Source organism: Salmo salar, chromosome 05, assembly GCF_965601325.2.
Source record: "Salmo salar chromosome 05, fSalSal1, whole genome shotgun sequence".
Classification (NCBI taxonomy): Eukaryota; Metazoa; Chordata; class Actinopteri; order Salmoniformes; family Salmonidae; genus Salmo; species Salmo salar.
In genome coordinates, this window is record NC_138295.1 from 21,537,937 (window position 1) to 21,564,668 (window position 26,732).

General features: G+C 42.0%; 2 protein-coding genes across 3 annotated transcripts; both read left to right on the plus strand.

Moving 5' to 3' along the window:
• The first annotated feature begins 245 nt into the window (after positions 1–245).
• On the plus strand, positions 246–9,870 carry gsr (glutathione reductase). 2 transcript variants are annotated; one of them, XM_014199133.3, is made up of 14 exons: positions 246–549; positions 1,093–1,252; positions 2,545–2,571; positions 2,782–2,870; positions 3,880–3,949; positions 4,123–4,270; positions 5,474–5,528; positions 5,659–5,758; positions 5,879–5,965; positions 6,321–6,491; positions 6,814–6,925; positions 7,188–7,319; positions 8,067–8,200; positions 9,203–9,870. In XM_014199133.3, exons 1-14 carry the CDS (start codon positions 476–478, stop codon positions 9,350–9,352), a joined length of 1,509 nt encoding a protein of 502 aa, XP_014054608.1. In that variant the 5' UTR covers positions 246–475; the 3' UTR covers positions 9,353–9,870. The 2 variants fall into 2 exon arrangements, with proteins under 2 accessions (XP_014054608.1, XP_014054607.1); XM_014199132.3 differs by lacking the exon at positions 246–549 and having other exon boundaries at positions 995–1,252.
• Positions 9,871–11,087: 1,217 nt separating this feature from the next.
• On the plus strand, positions 11,088–25,703 carry slc30a9 (solute carrier family 30 member 9). Its single transcript, XM_014199128.3, has 18 exons — positions 11,088–11,393; positions 12,032–12,181; positions 12,321–12,515; positions 13,325–13,475; positions 13,825–13,917; positions 14,117–14,199; positions 14,567–14,625; positions 15,327–15,397; positions 16,348–16,450; positions 16,890–16,945; positions 17,080–17,215; positions 17,463–17,502; positions 17,867–17,938; positions 20,012–20,119; positions 20,541–20,706; positions 21,999–22,128; positions 22,478–22,591; positions 23,026–25,703. Exons 2-18 carry the CDS (start codon positions 12,073–12,075, stop codon positions 23,068–23,070), a joined length of 1,731 nt encoding a protein of 576 aa, XP_014054603.1. The 5' UTR covers positions 11,088–11,393; positions 12,032–12,072; the 3' UTR covers positions 23,071–25,703.
• The last annotated feature ends 1,029 nt before the right edge of the window (positions 25,704–26,732 follow it).

A 26,732-nucleotide genomic window follows, 5' to 3' on the forward strand; every position in this document is an offset into this window, starting at 1 on the left:
GCAGGAAAATTACAAACATGGCAACACTGTTTCAGGTTGAAGAAAGCTCTGAAGGCCTACGGAGGAAATGCGTGCGGGTCGAAAGAGATTTTGATTGGCTCCGCTGGTCACGCGTGACCAACTCGAGTTAACCCCTAGCGTGATTGACATATACGTCCTATATTTTCGTCGTTTATCCAGCTGAAATATCACTGGAGCTATCATCCAAAAACGGCATTCCATAGCTAATTTAGGAATATTTAATGAAGCATTACGCATATGTTTGGCTACAAATTGCCCATAGCACTGTCTATAGCCTATGAGGGTTCGAGCTTTTATTTTGAAAGGTCCTTTCTAACGGCTCAGGAAGTAGCTTTATTTTGTAAGCAGAATGTTGTATATACTTTGTTTCCATCCATTAAATGTGTTAAAGACGCGTTACAACCGAGTACACAGCAAAATATGTTAATATGAATTAAACTACAGACCGTGAAACATGCAGTGGGTCAAAATATGCAGACAGTCGCTTTCAAGTACTGTGAACACGACTTTGACAGTGGCACTGTCTAGGTGAGTCTCTTTTTCTCTAAGTCAACTTGAACTGTTTTTCTATGAATCATTGAATAGTTGACTAAAAAATTGTCAGCCATCCCCGTGCATGATCAAAAAGAAAATGAAATTGTGTCCCCTATGTGGTGGCTTTAGCTATTCATATAAGATATCCCTTAGGATGATGACACTGCTGATATTATATAGGTATGATCCTTCCATTAAAAAGGGTAGACTGTAGGCCTATATTTTGACTTTCATTTGCCATTCATTCTATCTGTCAGTGCTCCTCATATCACATATTGTGAGATTAGCCTATCATTGTAGGCTAATAGACTGCACATCACCATGACTATGTTAAAATTGTTTCTGGGATTTACAGACCATTGTTGCAATTCACAATGACTAAGCACTAGCTTTCACTTCGGGGATTGACCCTCCCATTCGCCCAAACAACTGCGTCCGGTGGTGTGCTGGCTTCCTGGTTATGGCAATAATAATACCGTTTGCCCGGATACAAGTTCTTCTTTTCTCACTCCGGCGATTGCTTTCACCCTCCCACAGACACAAACTTATCCGTCGGAGTATGGCCTCAGATGCGACAACCCGGTTCGATTTTCTAGTGATTGGAGGTGGATCTGGGGGTCTTGCCGGTGCACGCAGGGCAGCGGAGCTCGGGGCCACTGCCGCGGTGGTCGAGAGTCACAAACTCGGAGGTACCTGTGTGAGTAAAAAGTTATCCTGGTTATAGCCACTGTACTTATATGAATACTTCCAAAAGCAACTCTGAAATGACATCGCATAGGCCTAATTTCCACGGTTCAGTCTCTGATATTCTGTAAAGTTGTCACGTGTAGTTAACAACGGATTCATTGCGAAGCCTCGAGACCATACTCTTTTTGTGGGATGTTTTTGTGCACAATGTTGTGGTTTGTTAGAGTTAAAAGCAGTGGGCACCGATCCAGCGCACGAGCATTCTACTGGTACATAATAATTTTGTTTAACAGTACTAGAGTTATGGCCACAGGTGTTCATCACCCCCTTCTCAACATTTCAGTCTATGGAAGATAAGCGATTATAGTTACCATGACTGACATCCACAAAGCCTGGTCTACCTTATATAGCTGTAATGAATTGTACAATCTTTTGAGCTAAAGTGTATAATGCAGGGATGGGCAACTTTGATGACAGTGGGGGCCACAAGGAAAACATTTTAGCAGCTCCTCTTTGACAGCAAAGAGAAACCTTTCATTTAAGTTAATTTCCTGTAATTCTACACATTTTACCATGGGGCCTAGAGAATATTTCGCAATTTTAAACAAATTTCATACTATTCTACTCATTTTGCCATGGGGCAGAGAAAAAAATTGCAGTTTTACAGCTAATTTCCTGCAATTCTACAGATTTTGCCATGTGTATGAATATGATAACTAATGATCAATAGGCCCCAACCCGGTCGGTAATTTGACCATGCTTACTACAAGTTTAGATAGCTTGACTAATTTACCAATCTAAAAAATGTTAGCTGACATGGGCTAATTAAGTAACTGCTGATGCACAACCAAATGTCAAAATGTAAGATTGTGTATTCTAACTCTCAACAGTCCGTTCCCCCAAAAACTTGTATATAATTTTTTTTTAAAGAAAAATCCTACAAAAGCTGCCAGTTGCCCATCCCTGGTATAAAGTATTGCTCTCCCACACAACATACCAGAACTTCTCCAATCTGAGTTGGTGAAATGTAATTTCAGAGCTGTGGCCAGTATTCTTGCAAAATGCAAGACGATTCTTCGGCTCCCCATTGCTTTGTGTCTCAACATCAATCACACACACACATGTTTCTTGGGTAGGAGCATGGATGGTTCCTTTTCATACATTGCTATTATATTTCAATTACTAGATATTTAATGATGCAATGTAGTTAACTAATTCCTTGAAGGACTTGACACTTCCTGTGTTTGCTTGTTTTTTAGTCATGCTCATGTTTGTCACCTTTTTTGTCCTTTTCTTCTTTAGGTCAATGTCGGTTGTGTACCTAAGAAGGTATTGTTTTATAGTCAGCCTCCTGGTAAGGGGTGGGGGGTGGGGGGCATGTGTAAGTAGCCTAGGCACTGTTAGTAGAGTACGTTTTGTGCTGTGTGGGTGGAATATTAAATACACATTTATTAAACACACACACGATTTGTAGGGTACAGTAATAGAAAGGGCCAGAAGAATGTGATCCCGCAATTAAGTGTTTGTTTTTGGTCTCAGGTTATGTGGAATGCTGCAGTTCATGCAGAATATCTCCACGATCACTCTGACTATGGTTTTGACAGCGGACACGTTCACTTCAGCTGGGAGTAAGTATCTGACTTGAGGTCGCCACAGTTGACGGACTTGTTCTGACATCAGCTTCTCCTCTCACACCTTAAATTACTGCATCCTGTCAATTTAGTTAGAGCCCTCACACACCATTTATGTTTATTTTCGCATTGACGTGTTAATGTGATATTCTTGCACAAGGCAAGCTTTTTCTTTGGTTCCTCATTCTTTCATGTGGGGGTGTTTGTGTGAAAGGGTACCACACATTTCTATTGATGTGAAATGGCAGATTCATGATGAGACATTGCAGATTTTTCATGAACTGACCTTTAAGATAACAGTCAGAGGCTTTGTTAAGATGTTGTTATTTGAACTATCTGCAAGTCATGCTCCTTTTGTTCCCCATCCAGTTCTCAGTTTACATAGCAGTCTGTTGCCCAACTTTAGCCTTCCTTTGCGTTAATGTATTTGGCAACTAACTCCACACAGATTGTGTTACCCAGGTGACTGTGAGTGATAGGGTAGACTAAGGAAGTGGCCACAACCAGTTAAAACTGATATCATTTAATTCGTCATGCGCAACATAACATGCTGCTTTTCAATTATTATTATGCCATCAAGCTTTTCTGTGAGCGCACCAACTTTACATTTTGACATTATGTGCAACATTGGAACATATTTAGAAATGTGTGTTTATAAAATTAATTAATTATATATTTTTATTTAACTAGTCAAGTCCGTTAAGAACAAATTCTTATTTACAATGACGGCCAAACCCTAACCCGGACGACGCTGGGCCAATTGTCCCTTTGGGACTCCCAATCACGGCCGGTTGTGATACAGCCTGGAATCGAACCAGGTTCTGTAGTGACACCTCTAGCACTGAGATGCAGTACCTTAGACCGCCGAGCCACTCGGGAGCACATCAGTAATCATTGGTGATAATAATGTCATCCATTAATATCAGTTTTGACTGGGGTAATTGATAATAATTAAGAGGAAAATGTCTCCAGTTCTGTAATCAGTCTTTTTTTCTTTTGTGTGCAGAACTATTAAGACCAAAAGAGATGCATATGTTAGTCGGCTTAATCACATCTATCGCAACAATCTTGACAAGGTAAGCTTAAACCAGTTCACTGACTGGAGTGTATATTTTGCTTTCCCTCATCATCCATAAAACAGGTTTTGACATGCATAGACATACACCATAATAGCCAATATTTATGACAGTTGTGTTTTCCTTCACATGTTTGCACATGGAATGGAATGGTAACTGGTCGTCTCCCACAGGCTAAAATTGAAACGATTCAGGGTCACGCCAGGTTCATTGACGGCCCTGACCCCACTGTTGAGGTGAATGGGAAGAAGTACACCGCGCCTCATATCCTCATTGCCACAGGAGGGTTCCCTTCTGTCTTGAGTGACAATGATGTGCCAGGTAAGAATACACAATTAAATTGTATTTGTCACGTACACAGTTTACAGCAGGTATAAAAGGTGCAGCGAAATGCCTTGTGTGCTCGCTCCCTCAACATTGCAGTATAACCTAGGGTGCATATTTAAATGAACAACAACCTAAAAGAGTTATTTGTGAGAAGGGACAACCCTTTTGCCATTCTTTATCTAGCATGTAATTTGTGTCTATTTAAGCTTCAGAAAGGGTTAATGATGTTAAGTTAATGAAGTCTTCGTTAAGTTTGAAAAGTTATGTTTAGTTTAAAGATGCACCATGCAGAAATCGCTCTGCCATTTCCTGGTTGCTAAAAAATGTGAATAGTTCGCCAAATTTCAGTTTGTGACAAAACAAGCAAGCGTAGTGTAGAGAATCCTTTTACCATCTAAAGCGCTGTGAAATATATTTTCCATAACCCTAAATATTGTATTTTCAGCTGTTTGAAGCTGGTGTACAAAACTGTAAAAGACGCAAAAATGAAACTTAAGAACGGGAAGCACTGAAAAGATCTACCACTTTGTAGACTTGCTTTCAATGAGAATTACAGATCTATTCACATTTCTATGTGAATTTGGTCGGGTCCCCCAAGAAGTTACATATTGTAGCTTTAAAGTATAACTGATCTTTCGATTAAGGTATTGCAGTCTACTATGTAAAATTGCTATACCTAAATGTTTGCTATATGCTCATTGTTGCTCTTCAAATTGTATACATTGATCATTCTTTTTATTTTATCAAATTATTTTCACAGAATTTTTATTTATCTTGAAGAAATCGGGCTTTTCAAATATAAAATGAAATAATAAGCTTGGTTAAAGCTAGAATCCTTATTTGCTGCATCCATTTTAGGACTTATAAATAATGATATATATACCCATTCATTCTTGAAGAATATAACTTATAAATGCCTCATGAGCTTAGTTTAACTGTCATACCTCACCAGAACCCCAAATATAAGCTTGTTTTACTACAATGTTTGTAAACAAAGTAAATGTCAACAAACACTGTATAGCCTCAAAACATAGTTAAAACGATAGTTGTGACACTAAAGACGGTCAGCCCTTGCAAACAGCTCTGTCTGTGATTTGAAAGTGCGTACATTTCTCCAGGCCCAACCCATAGCATTTTAGTGAAACAGGTGGAGAGATCCTTTAACGATTCTAGCTTTAACTTTTCATATAATTACAGGGGCAAGTCTTGGCATCACCAGTGATGGCTTTTTTGAACTTGAAAGCCTTCCTAAGTAAGTTTAATGTTGTTAAAGACAATAATTTCCATCAGAGATATTGATATTTTGGCTTGGCTGTTTGACAGATTGTGTTGTGTGCAGTGTAAGTTTGTGTTTCATCCTTTTAAATGTTTCCTCCCAACAGGCGCAGCGTCATAGTGGGGGCCGGATATATTGCTGTGGAAATGGCTGGCATCCTTTCCACACTGGGGTCCAAAACATCCATCATATGTCGACAGACAGGGGTAAGAACCAATCCAGGCAGACATTGGCCCATATATCATCCCACAAACACGAGTGACAGTTTTTAGAGGTGTGGCATGTACAAGAGGGCATGTCTAATCCTTTTTACCTTTTCCCTACAGGTGTTGAGAAACTTCGACACCTTGATAAGCTCAAATTGCACCAAAGAATTGCAGAACTCTGGCATAGAGTTGTGGAAAAATACTCAGGTAAAAGCATTTCTTTAATGATGATAGTCTAACTACTATTTTTCTTGTTTTGAGTAACATTATGATTATAATGCATCCACCATTTTGACCATGAACATTTCTATTATAATGCATCCAACATTTTGTCAATGAACATGTATGTATAACATGCACATTGTCCTTCCACTGTTATCCCAAAGTGGTCATTATTGTTTCGGTGAGATCAACTAGGTTATAGGTAGACAACGCAGACCTTACATCCCAAATAACTACTCATTATGTGATCCTCAAGATCAAGTGATTCTGCACCTTGCCTTGCTCAAACTGATCCCCTGAAACATGCTGATAGTCTGCTATAACCTGTGTCTGTTGTCAGGTGAAGTTGGTGAGTAAGACAGGCAATGGCCTGTTGGAGGTCACACTGGTCACCAAAGACCCAGAGAAGAAGAACGAGGAGGAGAAAATCGGCACCATCCAGGAGGTGGACTGTCTGCTATGGGCCATCGGCCGAGAGCCCAACACCGCCGGCCTCAACCTCAGCCAGATGGTGAGGATCACTCCTCAGACTGTTTACAAAGGTCTCTAGAAAAAAATGTGGAGATGTTGCTAAAACCTTTTATAGTTTCAGTACGTGGCAAGGGATTCGGAAACGAGTTTGGAATGCTGTACACTGCGATTCCATTGCCTGCATTGCTCACTGTTTTCTCATAGATGTTGCAAAAAGAGAAATGTAATGTTTTTAAAGCAGCTAGAGCTACATCTATGAGTGTTGTGAATAATAGTCCCAATGATTTCAATATAAAGTACAAACCCTGTGTCAGTGTATGGGATGTGGCGGCTTACTGAAGGTTGGATGTCTTATTCGACAGGGTGTGGATATTGATGAGAGAGGCTTCATCGTTGTAGATGAGTTCCAGAACACCACTCGCCAAGGGATCTACGCTGTAGGAGACGTGTGCGGGAAGGCCCTCCTTACTCCTGGTAGGCTGTTAATACTCATCAGGGGCATGACAGAGAAAAAAGTGGCCATTTTGAACCATACTTGTGTCTAGTTACAGACATAACTTCAACTGTATACAGCTTGCAATTCACCTAAGAATCATGTTGAATGTGAATAGATTGTCTGTAATGGATAAGGAAGAAGATAACTAAATATAATCGCACAGTGTACCGTTGATAGTTCAGACACATTTTTGCATTGCAAATCTCAATTGGGACATTTTTTTCTGTTGGGTGTGGGCAGTCGCCATTGCAGCGGGCAGAAAGCTGGCACACAGACTGTTTGACGGCAAAGAGGATGCCAAGGTCGACTTCTCCAACATTCCCACGGTAGTTTTCAGCCACCCACCCATCGGCACGGTGGGCCTCACGGAAGGTGAGTGCGCTCTTAGCAAAGAAGTCCTCAGGTGGATGGTTCCCCTTATTATAAATGTTCTCAGCTGAAGTGGGATGAGTTGGCGTGTTTCTCTGTCAGTCTGTTGGATAAATAACCAGCCAGGGCCCGGTTTCCCAATAGCAATGGAACTTAGGCTTACAAGTGTTTTAACAATGCATCTTTCCTACAACGGACGAAGTTGTAACATGCGTTTCCCAAAAACCATGCAGAGAGAATATTCGCTAAGTGCATCGTTGAGGCATAGTGTGGATACTGATAGGATTGAAAGAAAGGAAGCGCTGCTCTCGGCTTTCTCCATTGGAATCTTACCTTAACATTAGAATTATTCCACAATATTGATGACGGATCAGCTCCTAGAAAGATATTATCGCCTATGGCTGCAAATATTACTCTAATGCTTACCCTATAATAATGCACTAAATCAAGACATCATTGTGCACATGTTACACATCATAAACTATATTGAGGCAAAAATTAAATAAATAACGAGCATATTCAAGTGCAACTTTAACGATAGTTTTGGGGAAACAGCTTGGAGAGTTAACGATGCTCCTACAAAGGTTCTTACAATGAACTTAGCCTTAAGATGCTTTTGGAAAACCGGGCCCTTGTCAAAAGTAGCAAACTTTTTAGGGAATAGGGTGTCAATTGGAACGCAGCCTTGTGTTTGTGTTTTTCATTAGTAGAGAAGCTGATGATCTTACATTTGGTCTCCTTGTGTTACAGAGGAGGCGATTAAAAACAGGGGGAAGGAGAACGTGAAGTCTTACAAGACCTCCTTCACCCCCATGTATCACGCCATCACCACCAGGAAGACTCAGTGCATCATGAAGCTGGTGTGTGTGGGCAAGGAGGAGAAGGTGAGAGGCCCCTTAAACCTGGTCCTGGAGACCCCGGCAGGTAGCCTAGTGGTTAGAGCGTTGGGCCAGTAACCGAAGGGTTGCTGGATCGAATCCCCGAGCTGACAAGGTAAAATCTGTTGTTCCTGAGCAAGGCAGCTAACTTGCTGTTCCCCGGGCGCCGAAGACGTGGATGTTGATTAAGGCAGCCCCCCGCACCTCTCTGATTCAGAGGGGTTGGGTTGAATGCGGAAGACACATTTCAGTTGAATGCATTCAGTTGTACAACTGACTAGGTATACCCCTTTCCCTATATAGAAGTAATTACGCTCAAATTGAAAATCATTTATATCAGCCTAATCAAGGTGTAGATTACATTTAACAATCCAATGTTCAAACTTGTAAACAAGGCTGCATGGTATTTCTCTCAATGCGACTCTGTGCAGACAATTGCAATGTCCGCTTTAGGTAAAAAGCCGGGAACCATTGTGGATTTGACAGCTCTTACCTATGCGGATTTCGCCTAAAGCGGATCTGATTTGAATCGGGCCCCTGATCAACTAATGAAGCCCTTGATTTGATGAAGTAGGTGTGTTCATAGATGGGTTTGAATAAATCTTTGTTCATTAGGCACCAAACGGAAGAGACTGAAACAGGGAGGGACTTTTTTGTAAAATTATAAATCTTTTGTCCATTTTTGTATTTATTTAACCTTTATTTCACTAGGCAAGTCAGTTAAGAACAAATTCTTAATTACAATGACGGTCTACACCGTCCAAACCAAGACGATGCTGGGCCAGTTGTGCGCCGCCCTATGGGACTCGATCCAATAGGAAACTATCATTTTATTTTTCCGTTGCGATACATTTTGAATTCTACATTGCATGCCCTAATGAACACAACCCAGGATTGAAGAACACTACCCTAGACCCCTCTATATTATGCTTAATGAGCAAACCATTCATGCCAGCATGTTTAGCCTGCCTCAATCTAACAAAAATGACCTATCTCCTTCCCCCCAAGGTGGTTGGCCTTCATATGCAGGGCATTGGCTGTGACGAGATGTTGCAAGGCTTCGCAGTAGCCATCAAGATGGGCGCAACTAAAGCAGACTTTGACAAGACTATTGCCATTCACCCCACCTCGTCCGAGGAGTTTGTTACGATGCGTTAACAACGCAAACATCTCGACGATCCTTAATTTCCTATACAGCACCAGCGAGAATCACTATACCAGGAAACAAGTGGCTCAACCGTCTTCTTTTGCAAGGGCTTGACAACGCAATGTTCAATAACAGCTCTCTACTTCCATTTTCTTTCATTTAAGTGACCTCTTTTGTGCACCTCGTATGAATATTTTTGAAAATGCCTAGATGGACCAAGACAATGAAGTTACTGCTTTCTTCATCTGTACTGTGGGTGTTTAAGCATTGCTTATCAATTTATTAAACATGCAAGATTTTTCTCATGACTGTGAAATGGAAGTGGGGGGATCTTCTACAGGCATTGTTGTCAAGTCATTGCGTTGGGAGTAAGGATAACTCTCTCCTAGTGTATGTGAAACCCTGATTGTCAGTCATTGTTTTAGAACGCTGCAAACACTGCCCCCAATTACCACCACTACTACTAGGTCGCAATTTCACTACTACTGTATTGTAATACACATTGAATAAACCTGCAGTTTTTTCTTAAGTATTGTATCATGTTTTATTTTCCACTTTTCCACCTTTTTAATGCCAATTGTTAGCACTAGTTTTTGATTGCAATTTATTTTGGAATTTGGTACGTTTACCATGTTGAATTAACTATCTTTGATCAATGTATGCCAACTTGGCTTTAAAAATCTACCAGCCACTCTGATTTTTTTTTTACCAGACAATATATTTTTTTCCTGCTAGAATTACACCCAACAAAACACAAAAACGGATGAGCATTTTTGTAATGTTTCTAAAACAAATGTATTACTAGTAAGAAGTAATTTGGTATATTGTTTAATTTATTTTTAACCAAAATATTACGAGACAGATGTTCACCTGCCCCTTTAAGTGCGGGAGGTTACCGTGGTAACGGGTTTTGATTCATGTTTGTTCCTGTGAGATTGAGTCTGACTGGCGGAAGCGTTTATTTCTCTTTCCTCGCAGTTGAATTTCGAACAGAGATTGTTCTTCAATCTTGTGAACAAAACTATGGAAATAACCAAGAAACACAAGCACAAAGTCTTACTTCAGTAGACTTTCGTTTCAAGTAAATTAGACCAACTTGTATGCCTATTTCACCCACTCAGCTGTATGTACGCACAGACCCCTACCAGGCAGTGTTGCAGCGCGAGGTGAAATAGGGTATACGGATTCGTAGTTCTTTGATTTTGTGAGATCAATTGACCAGCTATGAAACATAACGTCAGAAATACTTTATACTAAAAATGTAAGCATACTTTACTATTTGTTTTATTCACAACTGCGAGTGAAATGCTTGCATTGTGGACCCCTGACCACCCACTAACTTGGCTGGTGAAATAGACAATCTACCAGCATTTTAGGCCCTGGGTAGATTATTTGAGTTACATCATTATTTATTTATTTATTGTTACATACACAGGATGGCTCAATAGCAACACATTTGGGCTCCCGAGTGGCGCATCGGTCGAGGGCACTGCATCTCAGTGGCGTCACTACAGACACCCTGGTTCGATTCCAGGCTTTATCACAACTGTCCGTGATTGGGAGTCCCATAGGGCCGCGCACAATTGGCCCAGGTTTGGCCGGTGTAGGCCGTCAATGTAAATTAGAATTTGTTATTTTAACTGACTTGCCCAGTTAAATAAAGGTTAAATAAATTTAAAAAATCATCGCGATAACAGGCAACTACCATTTCGTGGAAACCATCATACTCTCACGAGAGTAGCGTCACTTCTACCTTTGTGTGTTGCCCAGGCGTTACTGACGCCTGTCAGATCATACAAAGTCTGGATAGGTATTTAACGTATCAGCTAAGCACATCATTTTTGTTGTTGTATTTTACCCCCTTTTTCTCCCCAATTTCGATCTTGTCTCATTGCAATCTGTCAGTCGATGACACTGTCGATGACGTAGAACGCAACCATCGGTTAATACGTGCAACGTTTGAGCAGTGGACGCGACCTTTGTGTCAGTAGCTAACCGGTACACGGAACTCAAAATGGACTGAGATATGCGGAGCAAATGTAACACAAGAAGGTAAGGCCGTCCTGAAATAAATCAACATGTATTAACCGACTATCTGACAACCAAAACAAACGTACAATGTATACGTAGGAAGACGCTTTACTTTAGCTAGTTAGCTAGCTAGCTAGCTTTTCCAAACCTGTTTGGTGGTGTCGCACCGGCGTCCGACGATGGCGCTGGCTAGCTTTATCTGGCTTCCCAAGATCGAGTTAGCTAGTAGACTGCATAGTATCCATCCGTTTGTATGAATTGATAGTACTGCTGTAAGATTGACCAGGTTTATAAGACGCTGTCAATGCAATTCCAAGTTATGTGTCATTTGAACTTCTGCCTGTTAGCTAGTTCTTGGCTAGCTAGGTTAACTAGCTTTACTAGCCAGTCAGATAATTTGGAACTGTGTTACTGTTATTGTAGCTAGCTGATCTGAGTCGGGAAATGAGGCGGCATTAGCTAACGTTACAGCCAGGTCCAGAGAGTGTTCTAGATGGTAGTTACATCATGATGTTCTCTTTGGGAGGAGAGTCGGTTTTTATCATTTTAACCCAACGTAAATGGCTGTGAAATTAGCTAGCTGAGGTGTGTGATGCCAGTTGTTTGGCCGCCCTCAACCGATGCTCACTGACAGTGCTGTCTTGTGATCACTCAAACAGCAAGTTCCAGCATTGCTATACGAAGCCCCGCAACGGCGAGGATGTTCACCGGCCTGGCACAGAGACCATGGCAAGTCCTCTGCAGGGTCTACCTGCAGCAAAGAGCCCCACTGTCACAACGAACCCCCAGGGTTGCCCGACCGTGCCACGGTGAGGCTCACATGTTAAAGTCAATACTTGATGCACTGTTTTATGCATCACACTCTTTGTCAATACAAAGTGTGTGTGTGTGTGTGTTGTGGACCTATGTAATAAACATGTTATAGCTAACACACTAATTTCCCTACAGGGTGGCACAAGGTAGGGATGCACAATCTGTGGTTCAGCCATGACATCCGTGTAGCCTCTCTAGCAACAGGCCAGGTCCAGTACTATTGTACCTCAGGCAGCAATAAGGATGGCCCCTCTCCTCCTCCTACACAAGGACCACCTACTCCGGAGAAGGTGCTGGCTGGGCCAGCACAAGCCTATTCAGACTCCCCAGGTAAGAGCCACTGTTTGTCCTGTGTTGGCAATACATACATGAGTGTGTTCACTAGGAACCAAACGGAAGCAAACTTGTTTCCACCCGTTGATAAAACATTTTGCTACGGTGCCACTAATAAATACACCCCAGTATTCTGTTGAGGTGTAAGAACAGAAGTCTCTTTCCTTGAAGTCTTGCTACATCAAAATAGGAATGAAAAGTATGTCTTGGGGCCTCCTGAGTGGCGCAGCCGTCTAGGCACCGCATTGCTAGAGGCGTTATTACAGACCCAGGTTCATTCCCGGGCTGTGCCACAACCGGCCGTGACTGGGAGTCCTATAGGACGGCGCACAATTGGCCCAGCGTTGTTCGGATTAGGGGAGGGTTTGGCCCTAGGGTTTACTTGGCTCATCGTGCTCTAGCGACTCCTTGTGGCTGGCCGGGTGTCTGCGGGCTGACCCCGGTCACCAGTTGAACAGTGTTTCCTCCGACACATTGGTGTGGCTGGCTTCCGGGTTAAGCTGGTGGGTATTAAGGAGCACAATTAGGCGGGTCATGTTTCGAAGGACGCTTGACTCCGCCTTCACCTTTCCCGAACCCGTTGGGGAGTTGCAGCGTTGAGACGAGATCGGAAAATCTAAATATCAGTCTTTAGAATGTTGTTGAAACATGCTTGACCCTAACCCCTAAAGCAGCTGGAAGTACTTCTGGTAAGTAAGCATTACGTCTTCAGTTAATGAATTCAGTTATGTTCTTAGATACTCTATTTGAATTGGGAAATTCATCGCCACTGTTTTATAGAATATATTTTTCATTTTTTATCTCAGGTTCAATAACACCACAAGGTCTGACAAAAATGGAGACAATTCAAGTGAAAGTGCGGGCTGTCCTTAAGAAGAGGGACTATGGATCCAAGTACACCCAGAACAACTTTATCACTGCAGTGAGAGCTATGAACGAGTTCTGTCTCAAGCCAAGGTAAACCCTCTACAACAGTGAATTGAGACAGTGAAGCATGACTGGATACAGGGCAAGTCAATCAAGGCAAAAGGATTGTTATCTTGTGTGTTTTCTGTTGGTGCTTTGGTAATGTACACATTGAAGGAAGTTGTACACATCCTTTTCTGTAACCAGTGTATTCCTGACGTACCAGTGCTGCTTAGCATTACAAGTGTCCACTGAGCTAATGGGAAACACACTGTTGTGATTATCACATTATGGGACGTTAACATGCCCATGACTCAGTCATTGATGCAAAGACTCTTAATATACTCAGCCCACTGACTGTTAGTCTGTCCGTCTCTCTCTCTCTCTCGTGTGACCTCAGTGACCTGGTGCAGCTAAGAAAGATCCGTCGACGCAGCCCCCACGATGACACCGAGGCTTTCACTGTATTCCTGCGATCAGACGTGGAAGTCAAGTTAGTACATTTTACATTCCTTACTACTCATAAAATCATGTCATTGAAAAGCAAGTGTTGGCAGCTCCAAAATTAATATCAAGTGTTGGAATCATGCACTTTACAGTTGACCAGCACATAATGTGATGCTATTAGGTAGACCATATTGTATACGATACGAAAGCTTTCCATCAAGCAGTTCTTTCAATCTGACTTCCAGAGCTCTAGATGTGTGGGGAAGTCCTGAAGCCCTTGACAGAGAGCGGAAACTCAGGAAAGTGGAGGAGAGGGAGTACGAAGAGAGTAGGTGTCCTCCACCCTGCAAACACATTCTGTGACTAACTGTACAAAAATCGGAAGAACGTCTAGACTTGCGCTGTTTATGATATGCTTTGTTTTATTTTTGTAACCTAGCTTAGTCTCCAATGGGTTGTATTAATTAGGCAACAGATTGAAGAAAACTGACTGAAACAGGGAGGTGCAAGAAGGCTCATTTAAGTTTTCGGCTCCATTTACAATTGCATCCCTTAATGAATATGACCTGGGCTTAAGCTCAGATGGCTCCCTGGTTCCTTAGTGTTCTTGAGAGGAATCACTGAGGGTCTGTTTCCTATAAGCTTGCACTCAGTCTGTTTGAGGTCTCCTCACCCCTTTTTATTGTGTCATTCAGATATTTTCCGGAATCAGCAGTTGCTAAAGGAGTACAAAGATTTCTGGGGAAACACTAAGGTGAGTTTAGGCCCTACATGACCTGAAGCAGTGTGATGTTGTTTTCTATGGAATGCCCTCAAGCTATGACTAAATGGATGTACAGCCAGGATCTCCTGACCAGACTGTGTGTGATAGACAGAGAAATGGCCACAGTACAGTAGTTACATGTCCTGCTGGCCACTACCCAAAACCAGAGCTGTCAATGTCCCTCACGTGGCCTTTGACCCAGTGTGGGGTTATTTAATCCACAAAGCCCTTTATCACTGCATTACATGACAATGTCATTCACACCGACTGTCATTGATACAGTGCCTCTGTATAGTGCCGGACTCCTTTGCAGGACAATCTGCACCCCCCTAACATGTGATGGTGCATTCTATAATGTGCTTAATTTTTGTGTGCTAGAATATCATCTAAATATGCTACCTTTGATTTAGCTCGCAACTGTAGCCTATATGAAGGGCTCTTATGGTAAAACAAAATGTGTTTTTGCATTAGTATGTCTTGATTACTTTTTTTGTACCATTTAGCTGAAAGGGGTCAATTCTACATTAACCTAGATTTCAAAAGTGAATTCGATTTTAAAACATTAATAAATAAAAATGTTTTTTCAGAATTGAATTAAAATGGAATTGACCTGAGTGTTTTTCCTAGAATAAGTCTGATATAGGTGACATGTCTCTAGTAGGCTTGATCTCCCTTCTTCTCATGTCATGTAGCCCCGATCAGGCAGCAAGAGGGCAACATTTTCACAAGGGCCGGGGAAGGTGGTGATGGTGGCCATATGCATGTAAGTCTCCTTTCCCTCGTCTGTGTTCCCCTCCCGGCATAGTATCATTACTCTGTTTTATACCCTACTGTGAAGTTGACAGTCATGAACTCAAAACACCACAGAGAAATGGCTTTTTATTCTTATGCATGCCAGAATTGTTTTAATGTAGTTACATTTCAATTTCTTCATCCGGGGATTCAAATGTAAGTACAAGTTGTTCAGGGGTAGGTTCTTACACCAGACACTGTCGGGCTATTGAGTTAGCAGTCACATGAGGGACTCCACTAGGTCTGTTCACATTGACCCCCATGTCAGGCAGGAAGTACAGGAGTTAGTGTAATTCATTTACAAGACATGGTATGGGTCTTAAAGGGGCAATCTGCAGTTGCTACATCCATTTTTATTTTACTTGGAAATTAATTAAATATATGCCCGTTTGATTCTTGAAAAATATACTCAACTTTAAATGCCTCATGAGTTTAGTTCAACTGTTGTACCCCTTCAGAACACAAAATATTACCTTGTTTTACACCAATGTTTGTAAATGTAAACGCATTGTATAGCCTCAACATGGTTAAAACTATTATTGTGATATCATGGATGGTCAGTCCTTGCAACCATAGCTCGGTCTATGAATTTCAGTGGTTACATTTCTCCAGGCCCATCCCTCAGCTTTTTACTGAAACGGGCGGAGTGACCGCTTTATCGTTTCAATTAAGAATTCTAGCTTTAACTCTGTATACAGCCGCTATCAAACGCGTTGATACATTCAGTTGGAAAATATGCTCGATCATGCAAAGAAAAGGTAGTAGAATATTTTTTTTTTTTTTAGAAACACTGGCAATCACCCATTGAATTCTATTGCAGGTTTATAAGACAGGCTGAACCTTTAACTGCCCTGTGTGAAAACTACTATTTTATTGATGTTTAGACGTTGTAAGGTTGATTTTGTTTTTCTCTGCCCTCAGTAATGGACTGAATTTCTTCTTCAAGCTCCTGGCTTGGGTGTACACTGGATCAGCCAGCATGTTCTCAGAGGCCATTCACTCCCTGGCTGACACCTGCAACCAGGTCAGATACAGTGGCTATGTCCAAATTATCTCTCCTTCTTCCCACAGGGTTCACTTGGTCACTTCCCTTCGCTGATTTGGAAGGAAATGTCTGGTACTGGAAATATTGTAGAAACTTCCCATGCCTCAGTCAATCCACTGCTTTCAGATGTGTGGGGAGTAGTGAACAAGTGCACACTCCAGGAGAAAGGAGATATTGTTGGGACGCACCCGCTATCCACTGGCTACCAAGAAGTTCACATGTCGTCACATGTCCTGATATTGCAATTAGGGATGAGTTAGAATTATTTGTTAATATAATTGGTCCCATCTCTTTGCAATAGATAACGCCAGTTGCCATGGTTAGTTGAAATGTATCATAGTCATCGTAAACGGTCTTCTATACAGTATATTTTGGAAAGGCAGGTGTTAATGGAACCTGCTATCACTCTCTCCTGCAGGCTCTTCTTGCAATCGGCATCAGCCAGTCTGTCCGGAACCCTGACGCTGTCCACCCGTGAGGAGCACACTACCGTTAATTATACTTATGGTGTTACTGTCTCGGTTCACCCTCTGCTTCAACGTGTCTGTCTTCCGGAGGGGGTTGAGTGCAGATAAAAAACAAACTCTGTTTTTCTTCCCTGATTTAAGGTACGGTTTCTCAAACATGCGCTACATCGCCTCGCTCATCAGTGGCGTAGGTATCTTCATGATGGGGGCGGGTCTCTCCTGGTACCATGGCATCATGGGACTGCTGCACCCACAGCCAATCGAGTCTCTGCTTTGGGTGAGTGGTGGCCTTATTGTCCATGTGCAGAATCGCTAATCTTGATCACACATAAATAAGTGGCTGTTTGGGATGCAAAATTTGTACAGTGATTCTGCACAATCCGACTGCTATGTACTCTGTATCAAACATTCACGTAGTCTTACTGAGTCACTGTTACTCCCTCTTATCTATTGGCTAAAGTGGTTGATCTAACAGTGCTTTTGGAGCTCCGTCCCTCTTAATAGTTGGTTTTTGTCTCTTGCAGGCTTACTGTATCTTGGCAGGCTCTCTGGTTTCAGAAGGAGGTAGGTTATGATCTGATGTTACCATCACCCTCTGGGGCCATATTTAACAAGTGTAGAATTGCATTGCACCTTCCCATTCGACACTGCATTACATCCAATGTACACATTGGGCTATCAAGCATCTTTGAGTAGGATTGCTGATTTAGGTTCAGTTTTTGTCTTTTAGATCACAAAGAATAAGATTATCTGGATGGGGGGGGCTGATCTTAGATCAACACTCCTACTCTGAGATGCTTGATAGCCCCTGATGTGTACATTCATTTATAATGGATGTAATGCACTATATGTATTGACTGGGATGGTGCGCTGTGACTGTTCTATGCAACCCATGACTGTAATATTTCTTCTTCTCCATCCCTCTCAGCAACACTGCTAGTGGCCATCAATGAGATCAAAAAGAGTGCTGGCCAGCAAGGGGTGTCCTTCTATGAATATGGTTCGTACAATGTTAATGTATTTCGTTACCTTTTTATTTGATGTATGCGTCAATTACTTGAGTATCACCCAAATGCTAATCTACCCAGAGTTCTTACATGACCCCTAATATTAAAGGGGCAACCAGCAGTTGCTACATCCATTTTTGGACTTATAAATATGTACCCATTGATTCATGAAGAACAAAAACTTCTAAATGCCTCAGGAGCTTATTTCAACTGTCATACCCCACCAGAACCCAAAATATAAGCTTGTTTACTCAATTTATTTTAGACTAAATGAATGTAAGAAACACTGTATCCCCTCAACATGGTTTAAACTATAATTGATATATCATGGATGGTCAGTCCTCGCATCCATGGCTGTCTATGAATTTGAGTGGTTACGTTACTCCAGCCCCAACCCTCAGCTTTTCACCGAAACGGGGGAAGGGACCATGCTTTTTTTTATTATCTAATGCTGATGGCTGCTTTAATACTGAACAATTGTTGAAGTTGTCAGCATGTCATCCCTTAACATATGTACAGTACCAGTCAAAAGTTTGGACACCTACTAATTCCAGTGTTTCTTTTATTTTTTACATTGTAGAATAATAGTGAAGACCTCAACTATTAAATAACACATGGAATCATGTAGTAACCAAAAAAAGTAATAAACTAACCAAAATATATTTGAGATTCTTCAAAGTAGCCAACCTTTGCCTTGATATCTTTGTACACTCTTGGCATTCTCTCTACCAGCTTCATGAGCTAGTCACCTGGAATGCATTTCAATTAACAGGTGTGCCTTGTTAATTTGTGGAATTTCTTTCCTTAATGCATTTGAGCAAATCAGTTGTGTTGTGACAAGGTAGGGGTGGTATACAGAGGATGGCCCTATTTGGTAAAAGACCAACTCCATATTATGGCAAGAACAGCTCAAATGAGCTGTCCATCATTACTTTAAGACATGAAGGTCAGTCAATCCAGAAAATGTCAAGAACTTTGAATGTTTCTTCAAGTGTAGTCGCAAAAACCATCAAGCGCTATGATGAAACAGGTTCTCATGAGGACCGCCACAGGAAAGGAAGACCCAGAGTTACCTCTGCTACAGAGGATGAGTTCATTAGAGTTAACTGCACCTCAGATTGCAGCCCAAATGAATGCTTCAAGTAAGACTCATCTCAACATCAACTGTTCAGAGGAGACAGCGTGAATCATGTCTTCATGGTTGAATTACTACAAAGAAACCACTACTAAAGGACACCAATAAGAGGACTTGCTTGGGCCAAGAAACACGAGCAATGGACATTAGATCGGTGGAAATCAGTCATTTGGTCTGAGTCCAAATTTGAGATTTTTGGTTCCAATCGCCATGTCTTTGTGAGACGCAGAGTAGGTGAATGAATGATTTCCGCATGTGTGGTTCCCACCGTGAAGCATGGAGGAGGTGTGATGGTGCTTCGCTGGTGACAGTCTGGGATTTATTTAGCATTCAAGGTACACTTAACCAGCATGACTACCACAGTGATACTCCATCCCCTCTGGTTAGCGCTTAGTGGGACTATCATTTGTTTTTCAACAGGACAATGACCCAACACACCTCCAGGCTGTGTAAGGGCTATTTGACCAAGAAGGAGAGTGATGCAGTGCTGCATCAGATGACCTGGCCTCCACAATCACCTGACCTCAACCCAATTTGAGATGGTTTGGGATGAGTTGGACAGCAGAGTGAAGGAAAAGCAGCCAACAAGTATTCAGCATATGTGGAAACTCCAAGACTGTTGGAAAAGTATCCCAGGTGAAGCTGGTTGAGAGAATGCCAAGAGTGTGCAAAGCTGTCATCAAGGCAAAGGGTAGCTACTTTGAAGAATATAAGATATATTTTGATTTGTTTAACACTTTATTTATTTTTTGATTACTACATGCATGATTCCATGTGTTATTTCATAGTTTTGATGTCTTCGCTATTATTCTACAATGTAAAAAATTAAGAAAAACCCTGGAATGAGTAGGTGTCCAAACTTTTGACTGGTACTGTATGTGCATCAGTAGTTATTGTTGTGATCAGTAAAGCAGTATGTTTTGATGTGCAGTGATGCAGAGTCGAGACCCCAGCACTAACGTGGTGCTGCTGGAAGACTCTGCTGCCGTACTGGGAGTGATCATGGCCTCAAGCTGCATGGGGCTCACATCGCTCACAGGTACACACACCAACTCAGAGACACTTCATTCCCCCACGCATACATCCCCCACGTATACATTCCCCACACATACAGGCGCTCACACACATATGTCGCTTCCAGTAGGACAACTTTGTACAACTTGAGTTCTCCAGTTACCCAGCTGTCTGAACTCTGGACAGTCAGACTTGATATTACCAGTAAACAAATGCTGTGTATTCTGAGTCTGAAATCTGTACATGGTACTAACATCCTATGTAGCCTTCAAATGCAGTAAAGATGACCTGGAACGCGTTAGGCCGCAACACCTTTTATCTAGTCTGCGTCCCAAATGGCACCCTATTTCCTACACAGTGCACTGTATAGCAAATAGGGTACCATTTGGGACATAGACCAATTCTTTTTTCTTTTTTTTCTTTTATTTTTTCTCTCATCGTGCCAGGTAACCCGCTGTACGACAGCCTGGGCTCTCTGGGTGTGGGAACCCTCCTGGGGGCCGTGTCTGCGTTCCTCATCTACACCAACACTGAGGCCCTGCTGGGTCGCTCCATCCAGGCCGAGCACGTCCAGAAGCTCACGGAGTTCCTGGAGAACGACCCCGCTGTCAGGTCAGTAGCCCCGTTGGATGCTGATCTGGGTTAGAATTAAGGGGGGGGAAGCTGATCATAGATCTGTACCTAGGGGAATCTTCACCTTGGAGCGGCCCCCCCAGGCCTCCATGGCCCCTGTCCCACAGTTGTTAATTAACCACAAAGCTAAATGCAAACTGACTGAAACAGGGAGGCACTACCTGGAGTTTTCGATGAGAAATGCTCATTTTAGTTTTCCATTATGACCTTGCCTTTAAGTCCATGGCACCCAGGCCTCTATGTCCCTGTACCAGGGTTGCGTTCATAAGGTACTGAATGGAATAAAAACAGACTAAAACATTGTGGAACAACCAACAAGAAATAGGCCAACTATTGGTAATTTTCCCCCACAAAGCATTTGAAAACGTCTTCTGTCGTGGGCCCTAGTGACCATGACCCTGGTCAGTGTCCCCACACGATCCAGGCCTCAGCTCTCAGCACTGACATTATAGTCCAGGACAGGGTTTCCCAAACTCCCCTGGGTGCATGTATTTGCCATAGCACTGATTTCAAATAACCAACTCCTCATCAAGCTTTGATTATTAGAATCAGCTGTGTATTCCTAGGGAAAAATCCAACATGTGCTCCCCTGGGAGGCCCCAGGACCGAGTTTGGGAAACCATGGTCCAGGATCATGCTGTTCCAAAGGATCCATCATAAAATATTTATTGCACTTGACATGTACATGCTTTGCCCTACAGGAGGTCCGGGAGGGAAGTGTTGCCAATTTGCCAATGGGGCTTTATGTAAAGCTGTGAAGTTGCCCCGTAGACTCACTTGTTGCTTTTCCATTGAGACTTACCCCTACACCAGTTGGCCGCCAGTGTTTTACCTTACTGTCAGCTCTAGCGTTGTGGTGTTTCCATCAGGAGTGTGACACTAAAGACTTGTGATGAGCAGAAACAACAACCTCTGCATCATTCAAGACTGTTACCTTGGTTCTAAGTCAGAGCAGATCTGCTGGAGTCATGGCCAGAGTAGGAGAGCTGATTTAAGATACAGTTTTGCCTTTAAGATCACAATGAATACGATTGCAATGACAGAGGGCGACTTGATCCCACATCAGTACTCCTACTCTGAGATGCTTGATACATGCAGCCCCAAGATATGCTCTTAATGTATTCATGTTATGGTTTGTCAGTGACCTTGCACAAAATAAATATTGCACAAGAGTTAGCTACTTAGCTCATTTACACCTGTGGGCCCTATTTCAAAATATATATTTTTTAATTTGTGCTATTTAAACCCCGCTTTGTCTTTGCTGTTACCAGGGCGATCCACGATGTGAAGGCCACAGACCTGGGGCTTAGTAAAGTGCGCTTCAAGGCGGAGGTGGACTTTGACGGGCGGGTGGTGACCCGTTCCTACCTGGAGAAGCAGGACATCGAACAGATCCTCAACGTAAGGCTGATGCTAACAAGTGTTTCATTAAGGAGACTGTGTTTCACCATAGATTTTTAGCCTTCTGCTTTGGAAAGTTGGATGCCTGGATTACTAGGGTTGACTATCTGCATTGGTAGCCATTGTACAATCCTTATAAAGCTGCAATCTGGGATTTGTTTTTCAGCCAAACAGTAGCACTTCCACTTGTTTTGGTATACAGCCGAGGGCTGGGGAAATTAGTTTTTGTTTCAAACTGATTTAATACACTTTTCTTTTAAGTGAATGAATATTGCTTAATGACTCCCTGAATGTAACAGTGCAAGCTATGATTATCTAGTCAAGTGTGTGTCTTTGTTGTGGCTTGTAGGACATCCAGCAGGTGAAGACCACTGATGAGCTGGAGAACTTTATGCTGAAGCACGGCGAGAACATCATTGACACCCTGGGGGCTGAGGTGGACCGCCTAGAGAAAGAGCTCAAGGTAGAGAGGAGCTACACTCCCATTCTCTGTTCCTTTCTCCCTAGTGTGCACACATTCAATCCCCATTGTGAATTTAAAAAGTACTGGATAGGTGTAAGAAATATGGTGAACTCCCTCGAGCACATGCATACATCGAATCAGTTCATGAAGAACCCATCCATTAATAAAGGAGGGTAAGGAAGTGCACAGTTCAGGGAAAAGGTTAGGGATTCAGAACCAAACAGGCCTGAGTACACTGTTGCAGCTTGTTAAGTCCAGTTCAGCAATATTTCACATGAGACATCTTGTATTAATTGTTGGTTGGTGATCAAAACCACAAATATGAACTCTAATGCATACTGTACTCTTATACATTGTCATCCAAGTTGATGGCTGCCATTCATGTAATATTTTGTGGAAGATCTAATGCATCATGTTTCTTTGTCACTCAACAGCAACGCAACCCAGAGGTACGGCACGTCGACCTGGAGATTCTATAACACTACGGATCTACGCAGGGAAAGTCGTGCGACTGCAAGAAGGAACTAGAGAAAGGGGGGTTGGAGGATAGCCAAGCCGACCTCTGCACTCTGCCTCCCACTGTCTCCCATCCTCTCCAACTCATCTGAACAAGTCTTACTGTAGAATAGTCCTTTTTGGTAATTTATTAGGATCCCCATTAGCTGTTGCGATAGCGTCAGCTACTCTTCCTGGGGTCCACATGAAACATGACATACAGAACATTACTAGACAAGAACAGCTCAAGGACAAAACTACATAAGCGACAGACACGTGCTGGGACAGTGATTTAATTAGTTCCACTTCTTTCCATGTTGATTTGACCATGCCGTTACCAATGTTACCAAGTGTTTGTTCGAAAGCACAGAGCTATTAGAGACAGTGGCACTCCTGGTGTGGCAGTGAAGTCTGGGCTCAAAGCACGGAAGTTCTGAAATTGGACTTGGTCGTGGTGCGTTTCACTCACACTGTAGCTGTACAGTTACCTTTTGAATATAGTTCTCATGTGTTGACTTTTATTCATCTTTCCACAAGAACAAAAAAACAAGTCAGTTGAAAAATCATGTCTTTTGACTATTCAAACGGACCAGTATCAATAAGCAGTTATATACTGAACAAAAATATTAATGCAACAATTTCAACAGTTTACTGAGTTACATTTCTTATAAGGAAATCAGTCAATTGAAATAAATAAATGAGGCCCTAATCTATGGATTTCACCTGTCTGGGAAATGTGGGCCTGGGAGGGCATAAGCACACCCACTGGGGAGCCAGGCCCAGCCAATCAGAATACATCTTTCCACACAAAAGGGCTTTATTACAGACAAATACTCTTCGGTTTCATCAGCTGTCTGGGTGGCTGGTCTCAGGTGATCCCACAGGTGAAGAAGCCGGATGTGGAGGTCCTGGGCTTACGTGCGTGGTTATACATGGTCTGCGGTTGTGAGGTCCGGTTGGAAGTACAGCCAAATTCTATAAAATGAAGTTTGAGGTGGTTCTCTAAAATGAAGTTTGAGGTGGCTTATGGTAGAGAAATTAATATTTAAGTCTCTGGCAACAGGTGGACATTCCTGCAGTCAGCATGTTCCCTTAACTTGAGATTTTAGTGGCCTTTTGTTATTCCCAGCACAAGGTGCACCTGTGTAATGATGTTTAATCAGCTTCTTGATATGCTACACCTGTCAGGTGGATGGATTATCTTGGCAAAGGAGAAATCCTCATCTAACCGGGATGGAAATACTTTTGTGCACAACATTTGAGAGAAATAAGCTTTTTGTGCGTAGGGAACAATTCTGTGATCTTTTATTTCAGCTCATGAAACATGGACCTAACACTTTACATGTTGCATTTATATTGTTGTTCATTATACATAAAGCTTATGAAGCTACATGGAACCGTACTCCCTCTGCAAGTATTCCCTTATGAATGCAAATAATTATTAAATTACACTTAACAAAAGCAGCAGAGAAGAGTTTATTTTCAGTATGTAGAGAAAGTATTTTTTTCCCTTTTCTTATATTTTAGGTAATGTACCTATGCACACTGCAAGATGGCATGTTCAGATCTCGCCAGTTCATTGAATGGAAATGTGCATTAGTGATGACTAGATTGCGTTACTATAACATGTTATTGGTAGCGTAATACCATTGATGAAAGAAGTTGTTCAAAAGGGTTCTAAGAATTATTGATTTGAAATATTTAAGAGAATTGAGTGAGATGACTGATCTTGAATACAGTAGCACTAGTGTAAAAAATCACACCAATGCTATGAAAAGACTCTTGCTACAGCTGTGGACCTCTGCGTGTTGTGAAATTCTGCAAAAATGGGGACGGTCAGTTGTTTGCTCTGTCAGATGGCTTATCAGCAGATGACAGATTGTGTTTTTGCTCCAAAGATGAAGTGGTCTTCGGACAACCAGAGAGAGCGAACGTCCTCTCCTGTACCACTATAAATAATAGTGCTCTGTCGGTAGCCATTTTTTTTCGGAGCCTTAAGTGAAATAAAACTCATGTTTAACCATGGACGTTCTGTGTAAAGACTAATAAGACAACGACAAATAAATAATATTAATGCTGACTATCCATAAAAGATTGTGATGTTTGTACAGCCATTGTCCCAACTTTGACCTTCCCAGCTTGATAGTTCAGCTTTAAACGGGTGTAGTCAGTAAGGCGAAATGTTCAGAATGTTGCAGATAGAAATATGAATAGAGCTGACATGATTCCTAATTCTATATGACAGAAAATCATAGCTGTGATATATCATTAATTTCTACCTGAATGTTCTATAACATTTCACCTGCCTGAGAAGACCCATTGCATTCAGTGACTGCTTTTCTTTGAATTCTGTGTTCATGTCTGTGTTGATGTAACGGACAGTCTGGCCAATGTACAACAAGTTGCAAGGACACAGCTGTAAGCTTATACCCCAATGGTGAATACATACTCAGCTTTCTTTAGAGGTGGGCTGGAGTTGTTTCTGAATTTTGTCGGGGCTGGGGTGGATATATATATTTGTAAAGGTGTTCATTGATAATGTAAGATTTCCTTTGGTTATAGAACAATGGAACTACTGCTGAAGGAGTTCAAATAAATCTGAATTTATGAACATTTATCATTAGCTTTTTTCTTTGAGTTGGTAGTATTGTTTAGTATTCCTTAAGACTGATGAATTAGTCCTGTAATTATTTTGAATGGGGAGGACATTCCTTGTGTTGAACTATCACAATTCCACACTATAGGTATTTGTCCACTTGGGAGACGGGGAGGATATTTATATTCTGTCTTCCCATTAGGTACCTTGTTTTTTTTCTATTGTGGAGCTCCACTATCTTAGTGGTGGGGCATGGTACGAGCGGATACCTACAGGGAGAACAGTATTGCAGTAATCTTCAAATGTAGGCTGGTTTCCCAGACACAGATTAGGCTTCTTCTTGAACTAAGAAGCACTTTCATTGAATAATCTCAGCCTGGTCTTATAGACTAGATGTAACATAGTAAATGTAAATCTGGGACACTCAAATTAGTATATGTTACGTTTGGTATGGTTACACAAGACCGATGGTTGCTTAAGGCCCACCCTGTTCTGGATGGCTGGGCGTATATAACGTGAAGGTCTAGCAACCCAAAAGTTGCGAGTTCAAATCTCATCACGGACAATTTTAGTATTTGAGCTAATTATCAACTTTTCAACTACTTACTACTTAGCATGTTAGCTAACCCTTCCCCTAACCTTAACCATGTTGGCTAACCCTTCCCCTAACCTTAACCATGTTAGCTAACCCTTCCTCTAACCTTAACCATTTTAGCTAACTCTTCCCCTAACCTTAACCCTTTTAGCTACCTCCTAAACTTAACACTAACCCCTAACTCCTAACCTAGCTAACGTTAGCTAGCTGGGTCGTACAATAGCAAAACGCATTGCAGTCTATCGTGCAGGACTTCGTACAGCCACAGCCCTACACAACTAGACACAGCTAGGTATGTTAAATCTTCGCTTATTATGAGCAGAGCGGCTGTGGTGCTGAGACCACGATCAGTCTTCGCTATTTATTGTGTCCTGTCCATGGTGCTGAATGTTTGTGCGCCAGTAATAGTGCGCAACGATTTGATTCCCGCGGACTCTTTAGATGTATTTTACCCT

Excerpts from the sequence above, each read along its gene's own strand:
- slc30a9 (XM_014199128.3), top strand. The coding sequence starts at position 12,073 with ATGTTCACCGGCCTGGCACAGAGACCATGGCAAGTCCTCTGCAGGGTC. Across the intron at positions 17,216-17,462 it reads CAATCGAGTCTCTGCTTTGG|GCTTACTGTATCTTGGCAGG; the intron begins GTGAGTGGTGGC and ends TGTCTCTTGCAG. Across the intron at positions 17,503-17,866 it reads CTCTCTGGTTTCAGAAGGAG|CAACACTGCTAGTGGCCATC; the intron begins GTAGGTTATGAT and ends CATCCCTCTCAG.
- gsr (XM_014199132.3), top strand. The coding sequence starts at position 1,016 with ATGGCAATAATAATACCGTTTGCCCGGATACAAGTTCTTCTTTTCTCA. Across the intron at positions 1,253-2,544 it reads ACAAACTCGGAGGTACCTGT|GTCAATGTCGGTTGTGTACC; the intron begins GTGAGTAAAAAG and ends TTTCTTCTTTAG. Across the intron at positions 5,966-6,320 it reads AGTTGTGGAAAAATACTCAG|GTGAAGTTGGTGAGTAAGAC; the intron begins GTAAAAGCATTT and ends GTCTGTTGTCAG.